The sequence below is a fragment of the Hirundo rustica genome, chromosome 4 (genome assembly GCF_015227805.2).
Source record: "Hirundo rustica isolate bHirRus1 chromosome 4, bHirRus1.pri.v3, whole genome shotgun sequence".
Lineage (NCBI taxonomy): Eukaryota > Metazoa > Chordata > Aves > Passeriformes > Hirundinidae > Hirundo > Hirundo rustica.
The window spans coordinates 31,081,930-31,102,887 of NC_053453.1; the positions used below are offsets into that span (position 1 = coordinate 31,081,930).

At 41.5% G+C, this 20,958-nt stretch overlaps 1 protein-coding gene across 1 annotated transcript; it reads right to left on the reverse strand.

Moving 5' to 3' along the window:
* Positions 1 to 553: 553 nt before the first annotated feature.
* Positions 554 to 16,804, reverse strand: SLC38A2 (solute carrier family 38 member 2). The gene is made up of 16 exons (XM_040061047.2): positions 16,559 to 16,804; positions 15,709 to 15,894; positions 15,361 to 15,442; positions 15,118 to 15,233; positions 12,164 to 12,237; positions 11,974 to 12,066; positions 11,697 to 11,778; positions 8,677 to 8,759; positions 7,649 to 7,707; positions 7,374 to 7,523; positions 6,588 to 6,667; positions 6,391 to 6,491; positions 5,891 to 6,015; positions 5,163 to 5,307; positions 4,949 to 5,046; positions 554 to 4,191 (listed from the first exon to the last, which is right to left on the reverse strand). The coding sequence occupies exons 2-16, from the start codon at positions 15,825 to 15,827 to the stop codon at positions 4,093 to 4,095; spliced, it is 1,506 nt and encodes a 501-aa protein (XP_039916981.1). The 5' UTR covers positions 15,828 to 15,894; positions 16,559 to 16,804; the 3' UTR covers positions 554 to 4,092.
* Positions 16,805 to 20,958: the final 4,154 nt, after the last annotated feature.

Below are 20,958 nucleotides of genomic sequence, written 5' to 3' on the forward strand. Positions count from 1 at the left end.
TGCTGTCCACGCGACACACCGAGTTACAATTCCAGCGTCTCTCAACCACTTCTGAATATTTGGGACAGATACTCATATGATGTGATACAGATTTATGGAGAACCAAGAACACGTATGCTACACTTGGTTTATACCCAGTTCCCAAAATGGAAGCAAACCAGGCATATCAGTTTTGTAATTTTTGACATAAGCTGTAATTCTTCTCCTGGAGATTCAAATGAAGGAAAGTGGCATAGGATTTTAGCAAAACTCACTTATTACATGTATACAAGATATAACACATTGAGTCTTGTCTCCAGCTATGCCTCTTCCACAAAATAAGTTACTTAATGCAGGTTCCTTGTAGAATTTGATTTCTCATGCCCAGACTTGTTCTCTTCACCCTTGTAGTGTCATAAATTGTGGATGTAGTTGTATGCCATTTTTCACCCCCCCTCTGTCCTGAAAAGTGTTCAGTAAGTTAAATATGCATGAAATTAAAGGTACACTTTTAGCATCATCGCTAAAGAAAATCTTCCAAATGCCTCCCCCAAGAAAAACATCACACCCGTTCTTAGGATTATCTATTTATTTATTTCAGTTAAAACAAACATACAATGTTTCATTGAAACTGTGTTGCTGGCCAGGAGTCTAGCCAGCAACCATAGCTAGGCTGTTGGCCTCTACCAGTAAGGCGAATATTTACATATGTACACGGCTGTACCGTGGGATGCCCGAGTTCGGCAGCCTAACGAGCGTTAGAGCGCAGAGGTGGTTAACTTGCTGCATTCAGGAAATCGTAACATCCATGGTAAATATTAGAGAGAGAGTAATCATGAACCTGAACAATGCTTTCTATGGACCCAAGTGATTCCTGTGTTTATTGCGACATATACATTTGTAATAAATACAAGCTTAGTGTTTTCTTACACACCTTAGGCGTAATACACTTCTTTCATCTCTGTAAGCATTACACTTTGTTGAAAAAGGCTCTTTCCTTTGACAGCTGTTACACAGATGTACAACATGGACAACTCCTTGAAATGATGTAACAATCAGTAATGAGAGAGGAATATATACATAAATCCTGGACTCCAAACCTACATTATATACATTTTACTTACAGTATATACACACATACAATTTATGTACATAGACTATCATAAATATTGAAAAATAGTTTTAGTTTTAATGGATTAATGTTTTATAAATAACATGTTACATTTATGACTGAAATATCATGGAAGACAGTAATGTCTAACTGAGGTGACAAGACAGTGGTTTAATACTGAAGCTGCTCTTTTAGGTGTTTGTAATGTAGGTAACTTTAAGCGGACAGGTTTGGAAAATAATAGTCATTAAAAAAAAATAAAAAAAATCACAAGTTGGAAATCGACCCAGCCAAGTGGAACTCAACTGTTGCAGGTGGAGAATCAGTCACCAAATTATATAACACATAATATATAATCTGGAAATTGCTACATTCAGAGAATTAGTAACATGTACAATACATATGAGGTGTCATCACAAAAATCTTCTTCCCTTCTGGTTGCCAAGAAGGACTTTGCAGTAACTTCTCACAACTCCTCCCTCTTCTATGGCTGCTGTGAGAAATGAGGGTATTTCTCACTTTCTTTCCTCTTTTTAAGTGCTGGCAAGGGAAGCACTTCATCCCTTATGTGCTACAAATTGCTCAAAGGTAGACAACATTTTAATCCTCTTCCACCTTTGCACATTTGTGGAGGAAGAAGAAAAGCTGCCAAAGTACTGAGGAGGCACGCGCTGAGCACTTCTGTGGAGATCAGGTAACATGGGATAGTTAGCCACGGATGTAGAGTACCTGAGGCAGAGAAGTACCTACGGAGCATTAGTCACTGCTGACTCCAGGATCATTAATTGCCAGTTGAGTACCACCAAATTAATATTACAAATAACACACGAGGAATCTAACTCGTCATTACAGTTTTACACTATTGTCTTAGTGACCAGTACTTACAGTCATGCAGAAGTATCAATACAAAATACCTGCAGTTGTTTTTCCATAGATTTTAAATGGCTGGGCAGAGCTTGACATTATCTGCCAAATGGTGACTACTGTTTAGATTTATTTCTGATTAATTCTACAAGAGCAAAATGTCTCAGGCGCTGTTTAATCAATAGACTCTAGGCCTTTACTTGGTCTCTCTGGCACGATGACTGAGTGGGACTTGGTAAACCAGATTTTTAAAACATCGTGTCATGCAGACAGTTGACCACATTGCCATGACTATTTCATTAATAATCTCTGTCTAGGCTTTTGTACCCAATATTGCTGTTTTTGAGAACCTCTTATAAGCCAAGTACGCTGTTATACAAATGCGACCTCTCTTCAGCCTGGGACAAGAATGAAAGAGCAAACATGCACTAGAAACAAAATAGCTCATCACAACCATACAGCACCTGTTTCATCAGCTAGGCTCGTTAGAAACTTTATCTATTTCTGAAGCAAACAAGTATGAGATGACTACCCAGCCTATGAGGTTATCTTTAATACTACTATACAGTATAAATCGTAAGAGGAATCCCAGTTGCGTATGTGAAGAGAGTTTGTACCAAGCATGAATTACTGGTGCAGTTATTTTGTGGATTTGACTCAGAAACAGAATAGTCAAGTAATTCAAAATCCAATAATGGATGAGGAATTTGAGAAATACTGTACAGTTTTTGAATATTATACAACTAGAAGACTACATTAGGACTTTTTTGTTTTCCTACAGAGTGTTTCAAGATAGATTAGATAGAAAAAAATCCCAACAAACATTGTTACAACTGACAATGGACCTTATTAATAAAGGGAACTTGAGGAGGGAGGTTTATATTAATGGCATCATATGCTTCAGTGCCATTCAGTTTCTATCTACAACAGGAAAAAAAAAACCTCCAAAAACCAAAAACCCAAACCCTGTTTTACTCAATTGCACTACTGAGTACCTCAAGAAGGGAAATGTCAATGCCATCTTTACAATTTTAGATTACCTATGCTTTTCTCCCTTTTATAAAGGGTGGGTTTTCTTAAAGTTTGAAAAATTGCATTTCCACACCATTTTTGGTAACTCTTGTTACTTATGTAAGCCTGAAATGATTTTCAGGATTATTTTCTCTAAGGGAACTTCATGGAAAACATTTAGTATCAGAGAACTTTGACCTGAATTGGCTTATTTTCTCTTTTGGTCATTAGAAGCATTTTTAAAATAAAATTTCTTCTAATTATGCCTCCACAGAATCATAGATATGTTGAGTGAGAAAGGACCCATCAGAATCACCCTGTCCAACTCCTGGCCATGCACAGGGCACCCCATGTGCCTGAGAGTGTTGTCTAAACACTTCTTGAACTCTGTCAGGCTTGGTGCTGTGACCACTTTCCTGGGGAGCCTGTGCCAGTGCCCAACCACCCTCTGGGTAAAAAAACCTTTTTCTGATATCCAACCTAAACCTCTCCTGACTCAGCTCCATGCCCTTTCCTTGGGTCCTGTCACTGGTGACATGAGTGAAGAGATCAAGAAAGTCAAACTAAGTTTAATTTAGGACACTAATTAAATATTTTTCTGAGCTCTTCTATGTTACTTTTTCATTATTTTTAGAAAAATGTTTCTTAAAGTCAAAATAGTGCTTCTGAGGTCCATAAGAATTTTTGGTACAAAAAATAATAGTGTTTCTCTCTTTCTCTCGCTCTCTCATTGGTTATTTAAACACTTTGCTGTAAATTAAAGAGTTCTTTCTCACATCAAATGGTTCCATTAGGCACATTCAAGTAAAATAACAAAATATCCAAGTAACAATGACGAAAGCCAAACATGGCTTGATAAAAGTCTACAGAGAGTTCTGTCCATTCTCTGGAATGGAATAAAGTTGTCACTTCCTTCAGCCAGACACTCACGTGGTTTGATGTTAATGTCCACTTCCATCATGCAGAATAGTTTCTTAAAGACAGAGTTCAGATATTCTACAATCAGAAGAACCATCAACAAAGAATCTGCCTTTTAAAGGAAGCTGAATAGCTCATTTTCCTTCTCAGTAGGTATCTGAGTGAACACTGGCATTTGAAGTGGAGTATTAGAGATTAAACCAGGACAGTTAATGGCCATCAGATGTAACATTCTGGGTCCAGTCTAAAATAATCAGTGTCATACACCCAGTCATCACAAGTATACCACTTAGAAAGAAGAATGAAGCCTGAAAAAGAAAACATAAAAGAAGTATTTCAGATTCTGCTATGACACTGTTGGTAAGCCATAACATACATCTATAAATTCACACCCATGCATATCACAAATGTCATTGCTCACGGAGGCCAAAGTAAAAGAGACAAGAGATCAAATCAATGACAAGGAGCTAAGTATCTTTCTCATATTTGGAGTCTTTTCTTAAATCAAAAAGTATACTTATTTTCAGTATGGCAGACCTCAGCCTCAACTAAAGGAAGTGAATGTAGCTGCTGATACGAGTCAGGCTATGCCCCTGCTAACTTGACTCTGTCTCAGTATGTCTGACTGCATTATGAGTCACTACATCTGTGATTACTAAGAACACCAAGAACAATCAAGATAACACAAACAATTGGCAGAGATGAGCTTTTATGGGGAAAATTATGTAAATATATCTTAAAAGAATCTTTGAAAAATGTTAAGGCTTTTTAAAGAGTTCTTAGGGTACAAGGTGAAATCTGGCTCTTAGCAGCAATAGAATGACCCAGTTACTGTTGAGATTGGGGGCCAGGGGCTGAGAGGTCACTGAAGTGAATTGAGTCTTGTGATAGCCAGTTCCTTGGTTTTGAGTTCCTGTGCAATTCCCCTTGCAACTACACAAGATAACAATAAATGCCAATTCACTGACTGTCAGGACTTCAAAATTCATAAATCATGAAGAAGATAATTAAATTCTTTGCTTTGAATTAGTAAGCAAGCATAGTTACATATTTGTCTATACATACCCCTATCTTTTGCACTGACTTCATTGGTTCCTTCTTCACTAATTTGATATAGAAGGCAGAAGGAAGAATAAAGATCAGCATGGCAGCTGCAGAAGCACCTGTAAGAAAAAGCATGGAAATAAGTATTCATAAACAGGTAAACATACTCTAATTAGACTGGAACTGCTTTCTCTGAAATGTGAAAGACAGCTTGATCTGCCAAGAAAATGCTTACCAATGAATCCAAAGATGTCTCGAATAGTAGGGACAAAGATAACGAGCACGTTGGTAAACGCCAGAAGAGCAACGGTAATGGAACAGTGACGCCACCAGCTGAACTCCTTCCCTGCCCACAGCAGCTGGGTAATGGAACTGCGGATCTTCAGAAGGAAGAGGGGGGGGAAAAAGACAGTTTAGTCTTCATTTTGGAGAAGAGCGACTTGTCACCTGAATTACACCTTCTTTCTTCAAGTATTTTAACATAATTTTCCCAAATGCTTCAGATTTTAATAGAAAGCGAAAGATTAAAGTAATATGGAGAAAAAAAAACCCAAGGAACAGTATCTGGCTTGAACAAAAATAAATTCCAGGAAATTTTGTAACATCTAAGGATGCTGCTCAACAATACACACGTAAATGGCCAGATTGTGTCTGCAATGTATGTACAAAAACATACTGGCTTTTGTAAGCTGGTAATACAACAGTGTAAGTGTAAGAGGGGCAATCTGTTTCATTTCCCCAATACAACCATACAATATAACTGAATATATTTGTATCTACTGCTTAGTAAATGCTACATATTTACTGCATTAACAATATGGCTATAAATTGCCAAGTTTATCAGAGTAAGTTTCCTTTTTCAGTTAAAAGAAAAAATCCTCAGTTGTTCAATTAATAAAGAGGAGTTGCCAAATCAGTATATGACTGCAGTAATACAGGTGTTTTTTAAAAAAAATTACTTACTGGGAAAATAACTACAGGAACAGTGAGGGTGACAGCCATAAGTACAGCAAGACGCACAATAAGAAGAAGAACATCAGCACCCAGATAAGCAGAGTATGTGTGAAGCAGTTCTGGTTCGACTTTTCCTATGAAGAAAACAGTATTTTAATTAGATTTAGTTGACATACTTCTTAAACATGTGTTTCTGCTCTAGATTCCACACAAATTTTACAGTTACATCAATATGAATTGAAAGCCTCAAGAGCTCCTGTAAGAATGTATCCATTTTACACAGGGATAACTTGGAGGCACTAATCCAATTTTAATCCTATATCTTGGGCCTAATTCTATTACTGATCTCCTTCGGGGTGTGCACTTATAGAAGTACTAAAAAAAAAAAAAGCTCAACTAACAGTGCATTTAGAATGAATAGTAAACGCTTGCTTGTTCTATTTTTAAAATAATACTGTGAGCTTGCAGAACACAAATAATTTTAAAGAATGCAGAGAGGCAATATTCACCATAAAATGTCAAGTATCCAAAGAGAGCAGCCAACAAATACATGAGGAACATGGCAAAAAAAGATACATAGGACACATTCATCATTCTTTTACGGCTTCGGCTGTAAGAAAAAGAAACATTCTTAGTAGTGAGAACATACTGTTCCATACTATATTTGTTTGTTTAGTGAAATTACAGGTATATATCTAACACTTACCCTTTCAGTTCTTCATAAATAGGAAGAATTGCAGGATGGCAGACAAAAGAAAATGTTAAGATTGGGACAGCATAAACAGTCTGGGGAAAAAAAAAAAAAAAGTATGTTTCTTAATGTTCTCAAAAGATGTTAGAAATTTACAAAGTCATCAGGAGATTCTTCAGCTTTGGCATTATTTGGTGATAAAGACCAGCTATTCTTTACAACAGAAACTTTGGAAAAAGTTAAAGCAATTTCATATTTTCTTAAACCCAGACCCTGAGGTACCAAACAGTCTCAAATGTCACTGAAGTCCATGCTGAGCTGAATGTATTTGCATTCAAAATCATGTTCAGCAACTCACAGGCTTAAGACATTATATCTTGAACTTGGTCTTGAGTATTACACGTGTGGAATTTCACCACTGTAACTGGGAGCATTCCTGAGTCACGAATTTGTGTCTGGGAACAAGTCAAACATCCTATTTGCACACTTCTACAATTTTCTTAATCTTTCTTCTGCAATCTACATTTTAAAGTGCTTCACTAACTTCCTTGACAAAGCTTGAGAAACGCTGAGCTGAAGAATGAGAAATGTGTTTTTGCCACTCAAACAGGCACCTCAAGCTCCTCTAATTTCTGTTTATTTGGCATGTAGAAACCACCCAGTCTGCATGAGGTAAATAGTGTCTTAACACATCCCAATTTTAAAACTGGGCAACTGCTTGAAGGAAAAAGGACCTAATTTATTTGCTGCATACTTAGTCACAGATATTTTCAACAAAGCATCTGATTTTCAGTCAGTTACCTGTGAATTGAAGATGAAATATTTTGGCTTGCACATATCATCACTTGTTATATTTTCATCTACCAAAGGTGCCACTGTTGCATTAAACAATGTCACATTCATGATGACACTGTCCATAGGACAAGGAATCTGAAACATCTTCCAAATTACCTAGAAATAAAGTCACGCATTTATTACTTTGACTAACGCAACGTATGAATTTTTTAGAAATTGTGCTTAATTTCACTTTGAAATGCAGTTTTACAAGCACTGGAATCTTACAAGATTATACTTACAACAATCAGAAAGAAGACCATGCAAAGTAAGGAAAAGCCACTGGTATAGCCCAAATACCCTGTGATCAGGAAAGAGTAAAAAAAAAAAATCTAAGGTACAATAAACAGAAGCAGCATTCAAGCCAGAACATTATGACAAAATGTATTCTGTCAAGGGATCTCTTTTGATTGTCATTTCCTTACCATTACACAGAACTAATTAATTATTCACTGACTTTCTGCTAATCCCAACCCAGATCTGAAAGACATATTAGGGTCTGTACATACAGTGAGCCCGTAATGTAAAACTTTTTAACTTACAAAAAAAAGAAGCAAACTAAAAAAACCCACAGCAACAACTATATGAATTGATTATTGCACACTAAGAATGATATAGGATTAATTAATTTTAATAGCATGCACTATCAGATAACTTAGCCTTTTTGCTTCTGTTTTTACTGATTTACTTAACTTCTAGAAAATAGTAATTTGAGAGAGTAATTCACATTGAGACTCTCAGTTAATAAAGTTCCACTTCAGGATTCTCTGAATAAACAGCCTGTTAACTGAATCATTCACACATATCACTGAGTTACAGCCATTTCAGATAAAACATCTGGTATGAATATTCTGTTTCTCTTCAGGCTATAAGATGAAAAGACACTGCCCAGGGTTAGTAGCCCTATTCTTTGAAGACTTATATAGGATAGTTGGTACCAACATTGTATTATATCACCATTCACCAGAATAGGTCAAACTTTGGGATAAGAACAGAAACAAAGTTACTGTTGAGCTTCATTCTAAAGCCCTCCTATCTGCTGTCCTTTCATTTTCCACAAACACATCTGTAATTTACTATACTTGTCTTGATTTTTTTCTCCCTTTCTTCAAGGAGAGTGACAGCAATTACCTAAATGCTAATTAGTCCCAAGAGACAAGTTTGGAGACAGCTGTTAATTCACAGCATTTCAAGACTCAAACATTGCATCAACACATTTTCCCACAGTATTTCCAATGAGTTTTTATTTTGATTGCTCTCTACTACTTACCTAGGTTTTTCAGTAGGGACAGGGGAAGAATGAGGATGACAGACACCAGCAGCACTAAATAGTCACCATTGAGATACCATTCTCTGTAGAAAAGAAGGCAATATTTGTAAGTAATGAAGTATTTAAAAATTACATTTTCAGTTTAATCTTCCCTCTGATATTCTACAACATATGGCTCCTTAAAAAAATGCACTACCTGACGTGACAAATGACAACATTTAATTTCCTATGTGGACCTAACACCCTACAACAGCTTCTTATCTCACCCCAAACCTGCATTGTGCCTTTCCTTTAGTGTCCTTTTATAAAAATAATAACATCTGGAAGTCAGAAGACAGAAAAGTAAATGATCGGTTAGAAAAAAATCAAGTGGGATCAATCATGGAAAAAAATATAATTTTCTTAAGTGCTGGTTCACAACTCTCCAGATGCGTTAGAATATTGCAGGGCCCTAGCAGGGTTTCCACTTTTAATGGAAATAAAATTCTGTTGGGTGCCCTGTGAGAGTTAAAGAAAAACAGGTGAGGGCTGAAGGTAAGGCAGTAGCTCAAGCCCACTGGCTGAGAAAACTCCAACAAGCACTGGGAGTCTCTTGGAGGCACATTTAGTCCCTTTCAGCAGGGAAAACATGGCAAGAACTTCAGAAACTTTTTCCTTCAGAACATTTTTGCCAGTTTTCCTGTAAGAAGCAGCAGCTATTTTTTCACAAAACATTTTTGAGCATTAGAAGATTAACAACTTTTTTTGAAATACATAAAAACAAAGTCCTACGGGACCATCCTATATGCTTTAAGCAATTAAAGCAACACTAAGTTACACATTTATTCCCAAGTATTAATACTTTATATCCTATTATGGTATCATTTAACAGTATTTGTTTTAAAATGGACTGTATACTATTTAGGTAAACATAATTTAATTTCAAATTTGTATATGCAAACTCAGTTGCTGAATTATAGCCTTTTATATGGTAATGGAAATATGGAATAATTAACAGACTTGCTCTGGATTTACAAAGTAAATGCAAAAATGCTGTAGTCATCTCTTTCCTCAGTTTTACCTGGGATAACTAGATGTAAAACAGGAGTATTTTAGAAACTTCTGATGTATAGGACATTAACACCATACATCTTTCATTGTCTATTTTTTAAAATATAGTAGACTTGTGACAAATTTAAAAGAAATCACAACAAACTCCTTGCATTTGATACAATCACAAGAACATGCACTGCTATTGTGCATACCATATAGAGGCCATCAGGACTTTCAGATCAAGGACTTCAAAGTTTTTCCGTCCTGAAGAGTAAAGAATGGGATTGTGCAGTTTTAAAATATAGCCAAGTACTTTAGAAGTTGCTAAGCAAATTTTAATAATGGAGATAATATTTGTAGTATTGTCTCAGAATTCCATAAGTTCTTTTACAGTAAGCATTATTTTGGGACACTTAAACAACAGGCAAGTGCTTACATTTTAGGCCCCAGGCTGCCAGAGTGGAATCCATGCCAATGGTAGCCACCCAGACTCCCCTAAGCAATGCATGGAGAGAGTCAGTTAAATGGGGTTCACGACTGCCAGAGCACTGAGAAAATAATTACTTTAAATCAGTGTACAGCAACCTCGTGCTACCCAACAAAACATTTAAGATACAGATCTCAATTTCTTAATTTTCTCTGCCAGACTAGCAGAGCAGCAGCTGTATCCAGTGAGATTAATAGACTTTAACTTTCCCTCTTGAACTGCAACCAATTTTGAATTCTTTACTGAAGATGGGACAGTTAAAAATATCTGCCTCCGAGCCCCCTTCTAAATACTGGCTACTGCAGGGGGTCTCCTAAGAATCGAAAAATACGGACTTGAATTCAGCCAAAGGAGAGAAATTAACCTGCCCAGCAAAGAATTTGTAAACATAACATTACTAAGTAAATAAGGTAGGTGCAGTATTTGAGTACATTAAAAAAAAAAAAAAAAAAAAAGAAAAAAAAAAGGAAGAAAAATATGGCTAGCACTGTTATTATGACAATATCTACCAGCAAGCTGTATGAACATCACCAAATGGCTTGAACCCCTCAGGGAACACGGCAGAAAATGCCTACCTTCTGAACTCAGGCTTAGGTGTAAGTTGGAGTCTTGAGCTGCTCAGCCCTCTCAAGACTGGGACACTTCAGGACAAGGCACAGAAGTACAACTCTGAAGAGTGAGATTTATAGCACTTAACTCTATCCATCTGAACTCAAGTATCTTGTTTTCACACACCCTCTCAATACAGAGTGATATGATCAACTGTTCTTTGGAGATGAAGAAAATGTGTCTAATCAGGTGCGCTGAACTGATCACTACAGAGGATCACCCTTCTCCACTGACTGTACTAAGACCATTGTAATAATGAACTCAAAATATGGTTAGATAAAATGTATCCTCTTTTTAAAGCCAAGCAAGAAAGGCACTCTGGAGTCAAGGTGTCTCCAGGACTAGACGGCAAGGCATCGACCACTCTAGTCTTGGGCATACAAATTGTGGTTTGGGTCAATGTTTAGTCTCTGTATCTTTTTGAGAACTGTTCCTTAAGACATTCCTTGCATAACTGCACCTTAGTCTTACATTTAATCACTTGCCACAATATTAATACTAGAAAACCAAATTAATCAGACCAAACTATTTTGAATGCAGTAAGAAAATAAAAAAAAACAAACAAACAAACAAAAAAACCAACCATAATCACATTTATCTTTCCTTATCAAGTGTATGTACTGACTGGTACATACATTAACACTTACCTGATGTTCCTTACAGAACAGCTTTCTGCAATATGATGCAATACCTGTATTGCTCTACCCTTTTCCCAGGTCAGGCTGGATCTAAATGAAGTGAAGCACTCAGGGGAAGGGAAAACTTACTGTATCTCTGTCTGAATAAGAAGCTACCCTATGGTGTACCGAACGTGGTCTTCATATAAAAATATATACAGTCTCCATATTTGTCTCTCCTAATAGTTTCTCTGATGAGGAGTTCTAACACCTACCCTGTGGTCTCTTCGATGTTCATAAATGTCTTGATGACCAATGGTAACTCATATTTCACTATGAAGAGGTAGCTTGACATAGCTGTAGGTGAATAACATCATAGATCATTACAAATATAGAATATGCCACACGATGCAAGAATCACATAACATGTTTCATAACTTCACTTGAACACAAGCAGTTAATGAACACATGTTGTGTGACAAATAAGTCTCCAAGAATAAGCAGGGAACAATTACTATTGATAGTAAAGACATTTAAAGATGCTGTCCTCACCTCCAATGTTCTGCATTGTAATTGATCCAGAAGCAGCAAGTTTTCCAGCCATACCAAAAGCCTTCATTCCCAACTGTTCATACAATAAAGACCCTAAGAGAAAATACAATATCCCATTGGATGGGTGTATTTCGCTAATATACTGTAAGAAACAAGTACTATGTATTTGTAAAACAGTGATTTGCCATACCTCCTTCATTGGCAGTCTTCAAAAGAAGATGCACAGAATACAAAGAAAATATTGAGACAAACAGCAGGAGTATCCTGGGGAGAGAAAAACATGAAAATTTGTAATAGCCATAAATGACTTATTGTAACCCTATTAAGTAAAGATGTACCAAATATAAATATTAAAATATCATATGGGAAAAAAGTAGATTCTAAGGTGTTCTGAAAACCCAATTAATGCTGTGTGTAGAAAGGATCTTATACTAAATTGCATTTCAGAGGCATACAAAGAAATTCTAATGTACGCTTGAACAACAATTCTCTTCAGTCTAAAATGGCATAAGCATCCCCAATTGTCAGGCTACATTTTATAGTAAATATACTTGGCTACATTTTATAATAAATAACAAAGTATCAATGGGAATGTGTGCGGGTGGGGGGTGGGGGAAGGTTCACATCCTTGTAAGAGACTGCGTTTTTTCCTTCTTCCTGTCCCTGTTCAACAGTGTGCCCTGTACCTATCAAACATACAGTTAAGGCTAACTACAGCTGAAGTGAACATTATCTCTTGGTGTTAAAAGAAATCAGGTTTTCAGCTTAAACCTGTGTTATGCCCTTTTTTTTTTTTTTTAAATATAAGGATGAAACTACAAAAGCCTTAAAGAATTGACTGAAAATTCGGACTCATCGAGAGCTGCGTTTTCAAATGGAAATACATATCCATTGTCATTTAAAAGAATTCTTTCCTCAAAAGTTAACTCTTCAGATGTGCTTACATGGGAATCGCTAGTGGCTTGTTTATCTTCCCCACAGCTTTTACAGGCAATGCATATTATTTCCAGAAGCATATTTGCATCACCTAAAATTCCGATCTCTCAACAACAAATCTCTCCCACAACAAATGCACTTCCTGGAGTGGCACGCTAGGGGGGACTTCTCGGCTGCTGGAGAACACAGTGGAAAATTACAAAGCATTAAAAAAAAAAAAAAAAAAACCAACCAAACCCTTGTCTTTCTTATACCAATACAAGCATTTTGCTTAATAGGAAATCTGAGAATCAGCATATCAAAAATGGCTTAAAAAGGGAAAACTTCATTTCCCAGTGTACATTTCCTTTTGTGTCATTTTTAGTGTTGGCCAAATTAGTAAATGCAGCACAAAGAACTGGAAACAAAAAGATCTGAGAAGCTTCACAGATCTGTATAGGAAACTTATGTTACTGTGCCAATTCAACACTAACACATGCGCACAAATAAACCTCTCTATTTCTGAGGTAGATTTGACTCAGCCATCGGGTAGAAACAGCACAGCTGAGATGTGCCAGGGTTACACTGCATTAAACAGCACAGACCATGGACCTCTCAGTCCTAACCTGGAATAGCTGCCTACAGTGCAGAGAAGATCAGTCAGCAAACTCATCTTGAAGCTCACTCTGTTTCTGGCTTCCAGACCATTCTATTCATTTATTTAGTGCTGACACAAGTGACAAGTCACAGCACTTACACAAGTGCCTCCACAGTCTTCGAAGAACTTACTGCCTTAATCAACTGCATCTGGATCTGATTCTGTAACCTAGTTATTAAGGGATGCCTGTAATGCCCTCACTGTCATCATAAATCCTCAGTTTCATCTGTGATTAACTGCTTTCCTGCCTCAGAACTGTACGATCTACAAGTTTTGAAAGCTAACAAGCTATTTTGTCTTTGAAACAGCACTAATGCAAATAGATCTGAATAGAGTATCCGAAAATAAAAAGCAAATTGCCTCAGCACCCGATTGTTAAATTGACAGTTTTGAACATTTTTCTCCTCGGAAAAGAGGAACTCCTCAAGTCTGTTCAAACAGCTAACTTTAAATACTTTTTTCCTCTCCTCAGAGACATTCTAATGTGCATTATACTGATTATCTTTCATGTGCTGCAGAACATCTTTTGAGCATGAAACCGATGTATAGAGAGATGAAGTAGTTCTTCTAGATTCCTGCTAAGTCGTTCATTCAGTTTAGCCTCATCTAAGCAAGTGACAATCTTAGCAAAAGATCAAAATATCACCATATACTTAAAATCCTTTAGGTCAGAAATTCACACGTTGGCAGTTTCCTCAGGAAACTTGAGCACCACCCGATACACTGTGAAACATCTGGAAGTAAATCTGACCTACTTTCTGGAAGTCTGGCAGCAGACTCAAGGAAATTTTGAACTAAACCTTGCTCTTCACATGTTCTTGAACATTCAGCACATTCATCTATTTCCAGGATAAAAACACAAAGTACCTTTAGACATATCCATGGATACTCATTTGCAGTCAAGTCACTGATACCGCATCTTGCGTAAGCAGAACTGACCCTAATACATGAAAAATGTACTTTCCAGGACATTTAAAAGCATTGTAAATAATTCTACCCTTATGTCATTTTGAAATACATTATTGTAGTTCTACACCTCAAAGCTTTTGCCAATGTAGACAGGCCAATAAAGATATGCTGGCTATTCCACATCCCTCCCTTGACCTTGCAGGGAGACAGAAATTTTTATAGGTGTAACTGAAACCATATGCTGGAATTGAGGGAGAGCATTGCAATAAAACTGACTTCTTTATTGGTTAAGTACATTGTAACTCTGTAGGCACAATGTTGTCAGTTGAAGAAAGCGAGGCCACATCCCTGACTGGGGCTTGGACAATAGGACTTTCAGGGAAAGCTTATCAGTTATTCATGGAGAAACTGCAGCTAAGTCAGGTAAAATGTTTTTGAGGGTTGCAGAACTTGCAACAAATCTGTTTAATTTTTGCAGGTTCTTCTGACTGTATCACAATCCTTAAATATAAAACAAGCCATAAATCCTAAAATGCAATTTTGCACCTGTGAAAATGACTGGATATTTTCTAGAGGTCATATCGTTACACCAAGTATTTTTCCATTATGAATTAGACACCAGAAAGATGGGGGTGTTTTTTTATGAATCAAAAGATACTTACACAAAAAGAGCAATTCCAGTATTAGCCATGGCAAAAGAAAGACCGAGGATGCCACTACCCACAATAGCATTGCTCAGATTAAATACTGACATTCCAAAGGAAGTAGTACCCGGATGCTGAGGAAAGGGAGATAGGTAATAATTAATAGAAAGTTATTACTCATCTCAGAATTAAAACAAACATGAATTTGGCAGTAGGTTTTTGTTTGTTTGTTTATTTGGAACGTCATTGCCGGGTACTTACATACTGAGTTTCGTATTTCTTCTTTCCAAGGTTGGAGTCGAGCAGGAAATTTTGGTTTTCCGGATCGATATCCGCATAGTGGCTGCAAAACAACATTGCATCATTAGCGACTCTTACGGGCAACTCGCATATTCGCTTCCCGATCAGCATTTCCAATCTATTTCAAAGGGAAAAAGGAAAATCCGGCGGAATAAGCCCGACGGAACCACCCCACCTCGTGCCACCGCGCGTCGCGCCCGTTTCGGTACGGATTGCGACTCCCGCGTTTCGGTACGGATTGCGGACAGACGCGGCACCGCCGGGCCCCCGGCCGGCGCCGCCCGCCGCGGGGCGGCGGAGCCCCCTCACCTCTTCATGGCGGCCGGCTTGGTGGGGTAGGGGTAGTTGAAGTCGTTGCTGTTGGAGCTGTAGCTGCTGCTGTCCTCGTCGGGCGAGATGTTGAACTTGCCCATCTCGGCGCTGCTCATGCTGGCGGGGCGGGGGTCGGGGCTCGGCGGCGGCCGCTCTTTTGTCCTCCGGCGGGGCTCGCCGCGCCTGCGGAGGGGGCGGGAGGCGACGTCAGTGCCGCAGCGGGCGCGCGGCCGTCACGTGGCCCCGCGGCCCCCGCCCGCCGCCGAGTGGAAAAGTACCAGGCGCGAGGACAAAGGTGAGCCCCGCGCCGGGACGGGGGCGCGCGGCTGGCACCGCCACCTCTGCCACCGCCACCTCTGCCACCGCCACCCGGCCGCCGCTGCCGCCGCCACGGCCCGGCCCGCGCCGCACCGAGGCGGCGGCACCGCCACGCCGCACTACCCACCCCCCCCCACACCCCTTCCGCCTCCCCGCCCCGATAGCGGAGAGGGGACTGATGCAACACCGACGGGAGATTGTCACATCGGCTGCCGGAGCCTCCCGCCCCGCGGCTGTCGCTCTGTGTTTACCTCCCTCCTTCCCCCCGGCGACACCGCGCGTCCCGGCGTTTTCAATGGAAAAACGCAAAGCGGTCGCGGGACTGCGTCGCAGTGGGTTTGCGGGTTTGCCACCTTTCCGGGATGCAGCGGCGGCGCGTCCTTACGCGCGTCTCGGCGGAGCCCGGCAGGGTCTTGGCGACAAGCCGGGGCGCTGCCGCCGGACAAAGGCGCGAAGGACGAGCCGCGCACCGTCCGAAAAGTCGCCCCGTTCCTCCTGGCAGCCCGGTAACAGCCAGCCCCTGCCGTACCTTCTAAGCACGAGCCTGAAAGCGAGGGTTTCTCCCGAAGCCTCGGAATAATGAGATCCTCCTGTCTCCGCTGCTACTTCTTGCAAGGCAAAAAAAGCCCTTAACTATGAAATGTCAGCGAAAACAAGCCCCTAGTTAAATAAAGGTAGGGGAAAAAAAATCACGTAAAAAAATCAGAAGTATCAAAAGGAAAGAAAATATCGCGTCCGCCTCTCTCCGCCGTCGCTCTCGGTCTGACAGAGCCCTCGGGGCGCCGCCGCTCTTCAGGCAGGAATGTGGGCGCGTCACCGCAAGGGGCGCGGCGCCCGCCCGCTGCCGCGCCGCCCCCCGCCCTGCCCGAATGACCCCCCACCGCCGCCAGGGGCTGGGGGGGGGGCATAGGGGGCGCGGGGCGTCCCCGACTGAGGGCTGGGAGCCGGTCACAGGCTTGCGCCCGGCGGGGGTCGGGAGCGCGGCCGCTAACACACGGGCCGAACAGTGTATACATCGGGGCACCGGTTTACACGGCGGAGACAGAGCGCCCTGCCTGAGAGGCGTTTCTACCGGCCCTGTGCAACATCCGCAGCGTGACTGCAGTGCCCGGTGGCCACCGGCTCATCCAGGATCTGCTTCCCTCTTTCTAAGCCGCGCCCGCCTCCGGGCTCTGGCGCTGGTGTCTCCTAGTAGCTGGGTGTGTGGCAGGGGACGGAGTGCCACCGACCCATCATAGCTCCTCGCTGCAGTCACTCGCTATTTTTAACACCTGCAGCAGTGCACGTGCAAGCCCGGACCCCGAGGGCAGCCGACAGACTCCTCGAACGTTTCCTTCGGGAAGTGAACCGGAATGACAGATTCCCCCAGTGATGTGATTCACGATAAACCCCCTGTAGAGAAGAGTGTGTGCGGGGAGGGGAAACAGAACATCCTGCTTCCTTTTCCTCAGGTAACCGCTCCAGAAGATTTGGAGAGCTTTACTGCTCGGCTCATTACTGTCTGCCGCAGCTCCTAACACGCAACGGCGCAAGGACGCAGCTCCGAAGGAGGCTTGGCGGGGGTAGTGGGGGCCCGCTTGGCTGCTGTCTCTAGAGGGACAGGGGGTTGCAAAGCAGCCTTCCCAGATCCTGCCCTCGCGGCAGCAGCGCACTCCCACACCAGTCTGGTGCTGCCAGCCTCGAGTGTGGAGGATGCCCTGTTATCGAGTCGTTTGACTCCCCCCCCGCGTTATCGCCCTCGCTCCCTTCTACAGCATCGAGAACCCGTGGAGGCTGCGAGAGGCGGCTGACTGCCCGTCTGCTGTCCCGAGGCAGTGACGGCGGGCGGGACACGAGAGCCAGCTCCCTTACGTCGAGGGACACCGAATCCCTTGCCACCATCCCCGCTCCTGGGCCCCCTGCAGCGGCCGCGGATGTGACGGCACACGAGACTCCCCAGGGCTGAGGCAGGCGACAGGACGGTGGCTCTGCCCCGCGACTGTCGCCAGGGCAGGCGGGCGGGAAAGGACGGCAAGGCGCCGGGCGCCGCGAGGCAGCCAGGCTCACCGCCGCCGAAGATTCTGGACCGCCCCCGCCGAGGCCGGGATGCGGGCCGGGAGTGGAAGCCGGGAAGGGGCGGGGACGGGCGAGGGCACGCGCAGGAGATGCAAAAGCCGAAAATTTTCCATCGCTGCAGTCGCTCCCCCGCCCCCGTGCGGCGCGGTACGTCACGCGCCCCCCGCAGGCCGGCGGGGCGGGCCGGGGCGGGGCGGAGCGGGCGGGACGCGCTGCGCTGCGGCGCCTTCCCGCGCGGGCCCGGGGCGCTGAGGGGCGGCGGCGGCGGCGCACCTGCTTCCGCGGGAGCGGCCTGCGAAATGACCCCGGAGCTCAGCTCCGGGCGTTCCGGGCTGGAGCCGGCTCCGGCCCTGCGCACCTGCCGGTGCAGGGCGCTCGTCGTTACGGGGCGGAGCGCGACTTGGGGTGTCTGTGGCGGCGAGAGGTGGTAAAGTCGCCTCAGGAGTGCCAGTCCACGGCGTTTTCGGTCCTCTGAAAGTCCGACTGCGCAACGGGCGATTTGCAAAGGCTTCGGCAACCTAACGGGTTAAATGGAAGGGCTGCATCGCTCGCCTTCACGGCGCGGTCACAGCGATATGTAAATAAGCACTACTGCGGGGAAGGCAGGGCACGCTTTTTCCGATGGGAATGGTGAATGCCTGGTGCCTTTTTTAGTCAATCCCACTCTTCGGGTGTCAGCAGTTCTGTGAAAGAGTGTACATGACAGAGGTCAAGGTGACCTGTTTGTTGTGGGTTTTGCCAGTGTAGCAACCGACGTAATGACGTATCCCGAACGTTTTTTAGAACTCTGTCATCCATTTTAAGGCAAGCGCACGGATTCGGTGCATGGTAGTGTCCCACATGCTCCGGATAAATGCAGCAACCATCTTTATAGATGTGATCTGGTTGTCGTGGACAGTATAGCTTTTAAAAAAAAGTTCAGATTTCTTAGTAAAATCAGAGTTTTACACTTCAAGTACTTTTTTTTTTTTTTTTTTTTTTTTTTCTTTCTTGAACTGTCCTCATTTTATATGCAAAACGATGAGGCTTTGTTACTCATTTATGAGAAGAAAGATTAGTAAAATGCACCCAGGAAGAAAAATTGCTGTATTTCTAATGGCCCCATTAATGGGACTCTGCAACATGTGAGTGCAATCTGCACTGCTCCAGAATACTGAGCCTTTAAAATTTTATCCAAACATTCTGTTTGCTGGTTCAAATGATCTGCTTTTTTCAAGTGGTTTTAAGTAATGCCTCACTGATTGAATTATAATTTTCCTGACTTTGTAATTGCCAAGAATGTCCTTGGCAAAACATACATAGAATGTGTTTCATCTAATTTTGAAATGTATTTTGTAATCGGAATAATAAAAGTTAATATTCATTAGTTCCTCCTACCATAGTTTCAACAATTCATTTGTTTTCATTGTCATGCTTTTCTTTCTTTCAATTTTAATGTTCTTTTGTTCTTTTCCCCACTTTCCTTTGTTTTCATCCTCCTTATCCCTAAGTCACCCTCATTTTTATACCTTCCATTTGTTTGCTTTTTTGTTTGTTTGTTTTTGGTTTTTTTGTTGTTGTTGTTCTTCTGTGTGCCTTTACACGTTGGAAGCTTCCTTACAAAGTTTGAGTATTTAGGGTAAGTTAAGAATGAACATTTTTATTTTTAACCTGGAGATTCTTTTCCTGCTTTATGTTTTAAGGCTATTGTAAAAGAAACTGTAAGTTAGTTGTTAGTTAGGTGTTGTAAAAATTGAATTGTGTTCAGTGACACAAGTAGAAATTAACTGGAGTTTTCAATTTATTATACAGGGAGGTAATGGGGGTTTTGTAGCTGAAGAACTATCTGCTGTGTGCCTCTAAATGTCAGTTTGCAGTAGAGAGCTAGTTATAGATTCACACCTCACTGTAACATCACCTGTTACATTCTTCATCCTGTGGATGGTTTCTTTTAAAAATTGATTATTTGTTTTTATATTTAGAAAAAGAACTAGGTTGCAAGTGCCTGTGGGGCTTTTTTTGCTCATAAAAAAATTTTGCTCATATTTTTAGCAAATAAAAGGCTTTTATAATATGGGAGGGTTATTTTCCCCATGCTGTTTCTTTCTCCATATATAAATAAATCTTGAGAGATTCCATAAAACTATCTGTAATACATACCCAGTAGAGTCATTTATGTTTATGCATGGAAAAGTTATGTGTACAGTAATACTGTAAATGTCAAGTCCGTTCACGGGGTTTTTAGATGATACTTCCTAAATTGCCCAAAGGATATCTAATGAAATATGTAATATGTCAAAGCACTCTGTACTAATAGCTCAATAACATTCATTTTGTCTGTGCCTAGTATGAATAATATAAAAATGTCAACAGAGTAGGGATCTGCATCGGGTGAAATCCTTGGTACTGCCAAGAGTCTAGGGAAGGATGGTAATGGAGAACAGTAACTGAGAGCTGTGTTGTGTCCTGAATGAAACGTCTGCACTACTGTCTACATTACAGATGTGGTCTGTCATGAGGAAGAGCTGGAAATATGGGTGAGTGGGGAAAATGAGGATTCATGGTTTTGCTGCATAGACGCAGTGGTCCACAAAGATGCAGGTGGGGCTGATGGGTTCCACCATCCTTCCAACCAGTCTGGTTCATGATTCTTACCTCACATGGACTGCCTGTGGCATACAATTAATGAAATTATAGGTTCTCATTATATGCTTTCTTAAACAAAACTTCAGTTGAAGCCAAGAGGTATTACGAGTGCCTAAGGAATGCAGGATTGCATATCCTGCCTCTTGGGCTTTGCGATGGTGCGTTGGAGTTACATGTTAAACTTGGTGTGAGCCTTCATTTTTTCCCTCTGTGTTTATTCTAGTCTAGTTTCAGTTTTGCAATATGAAA

Bases quoted from the DNA above. Each gene is read 5' to 3' on its own strand.
- SLC38A2 (XM_040061047.2), bottom strand. From the start codon at position 15,827: ATGAGCAGCGCCGAGATGGGCAAGTTCAACATCTCGCCCGACGAGGAC. The intron at 15,443-15,708 runs GTGAGGGGGCTC...GTTGTTTTGCAG, and splicing joins AAGCCGGCCGCCATGAAGAG to CCACTATGCGGATATCGATC. The intron at 6,668-7,373 runs GTAACTGACTGA...TTTTTTCCCCAG, and splicing joins ATTTCATCTTCAATTCACAG to ACTGTTTATGCTGTCCCAAT.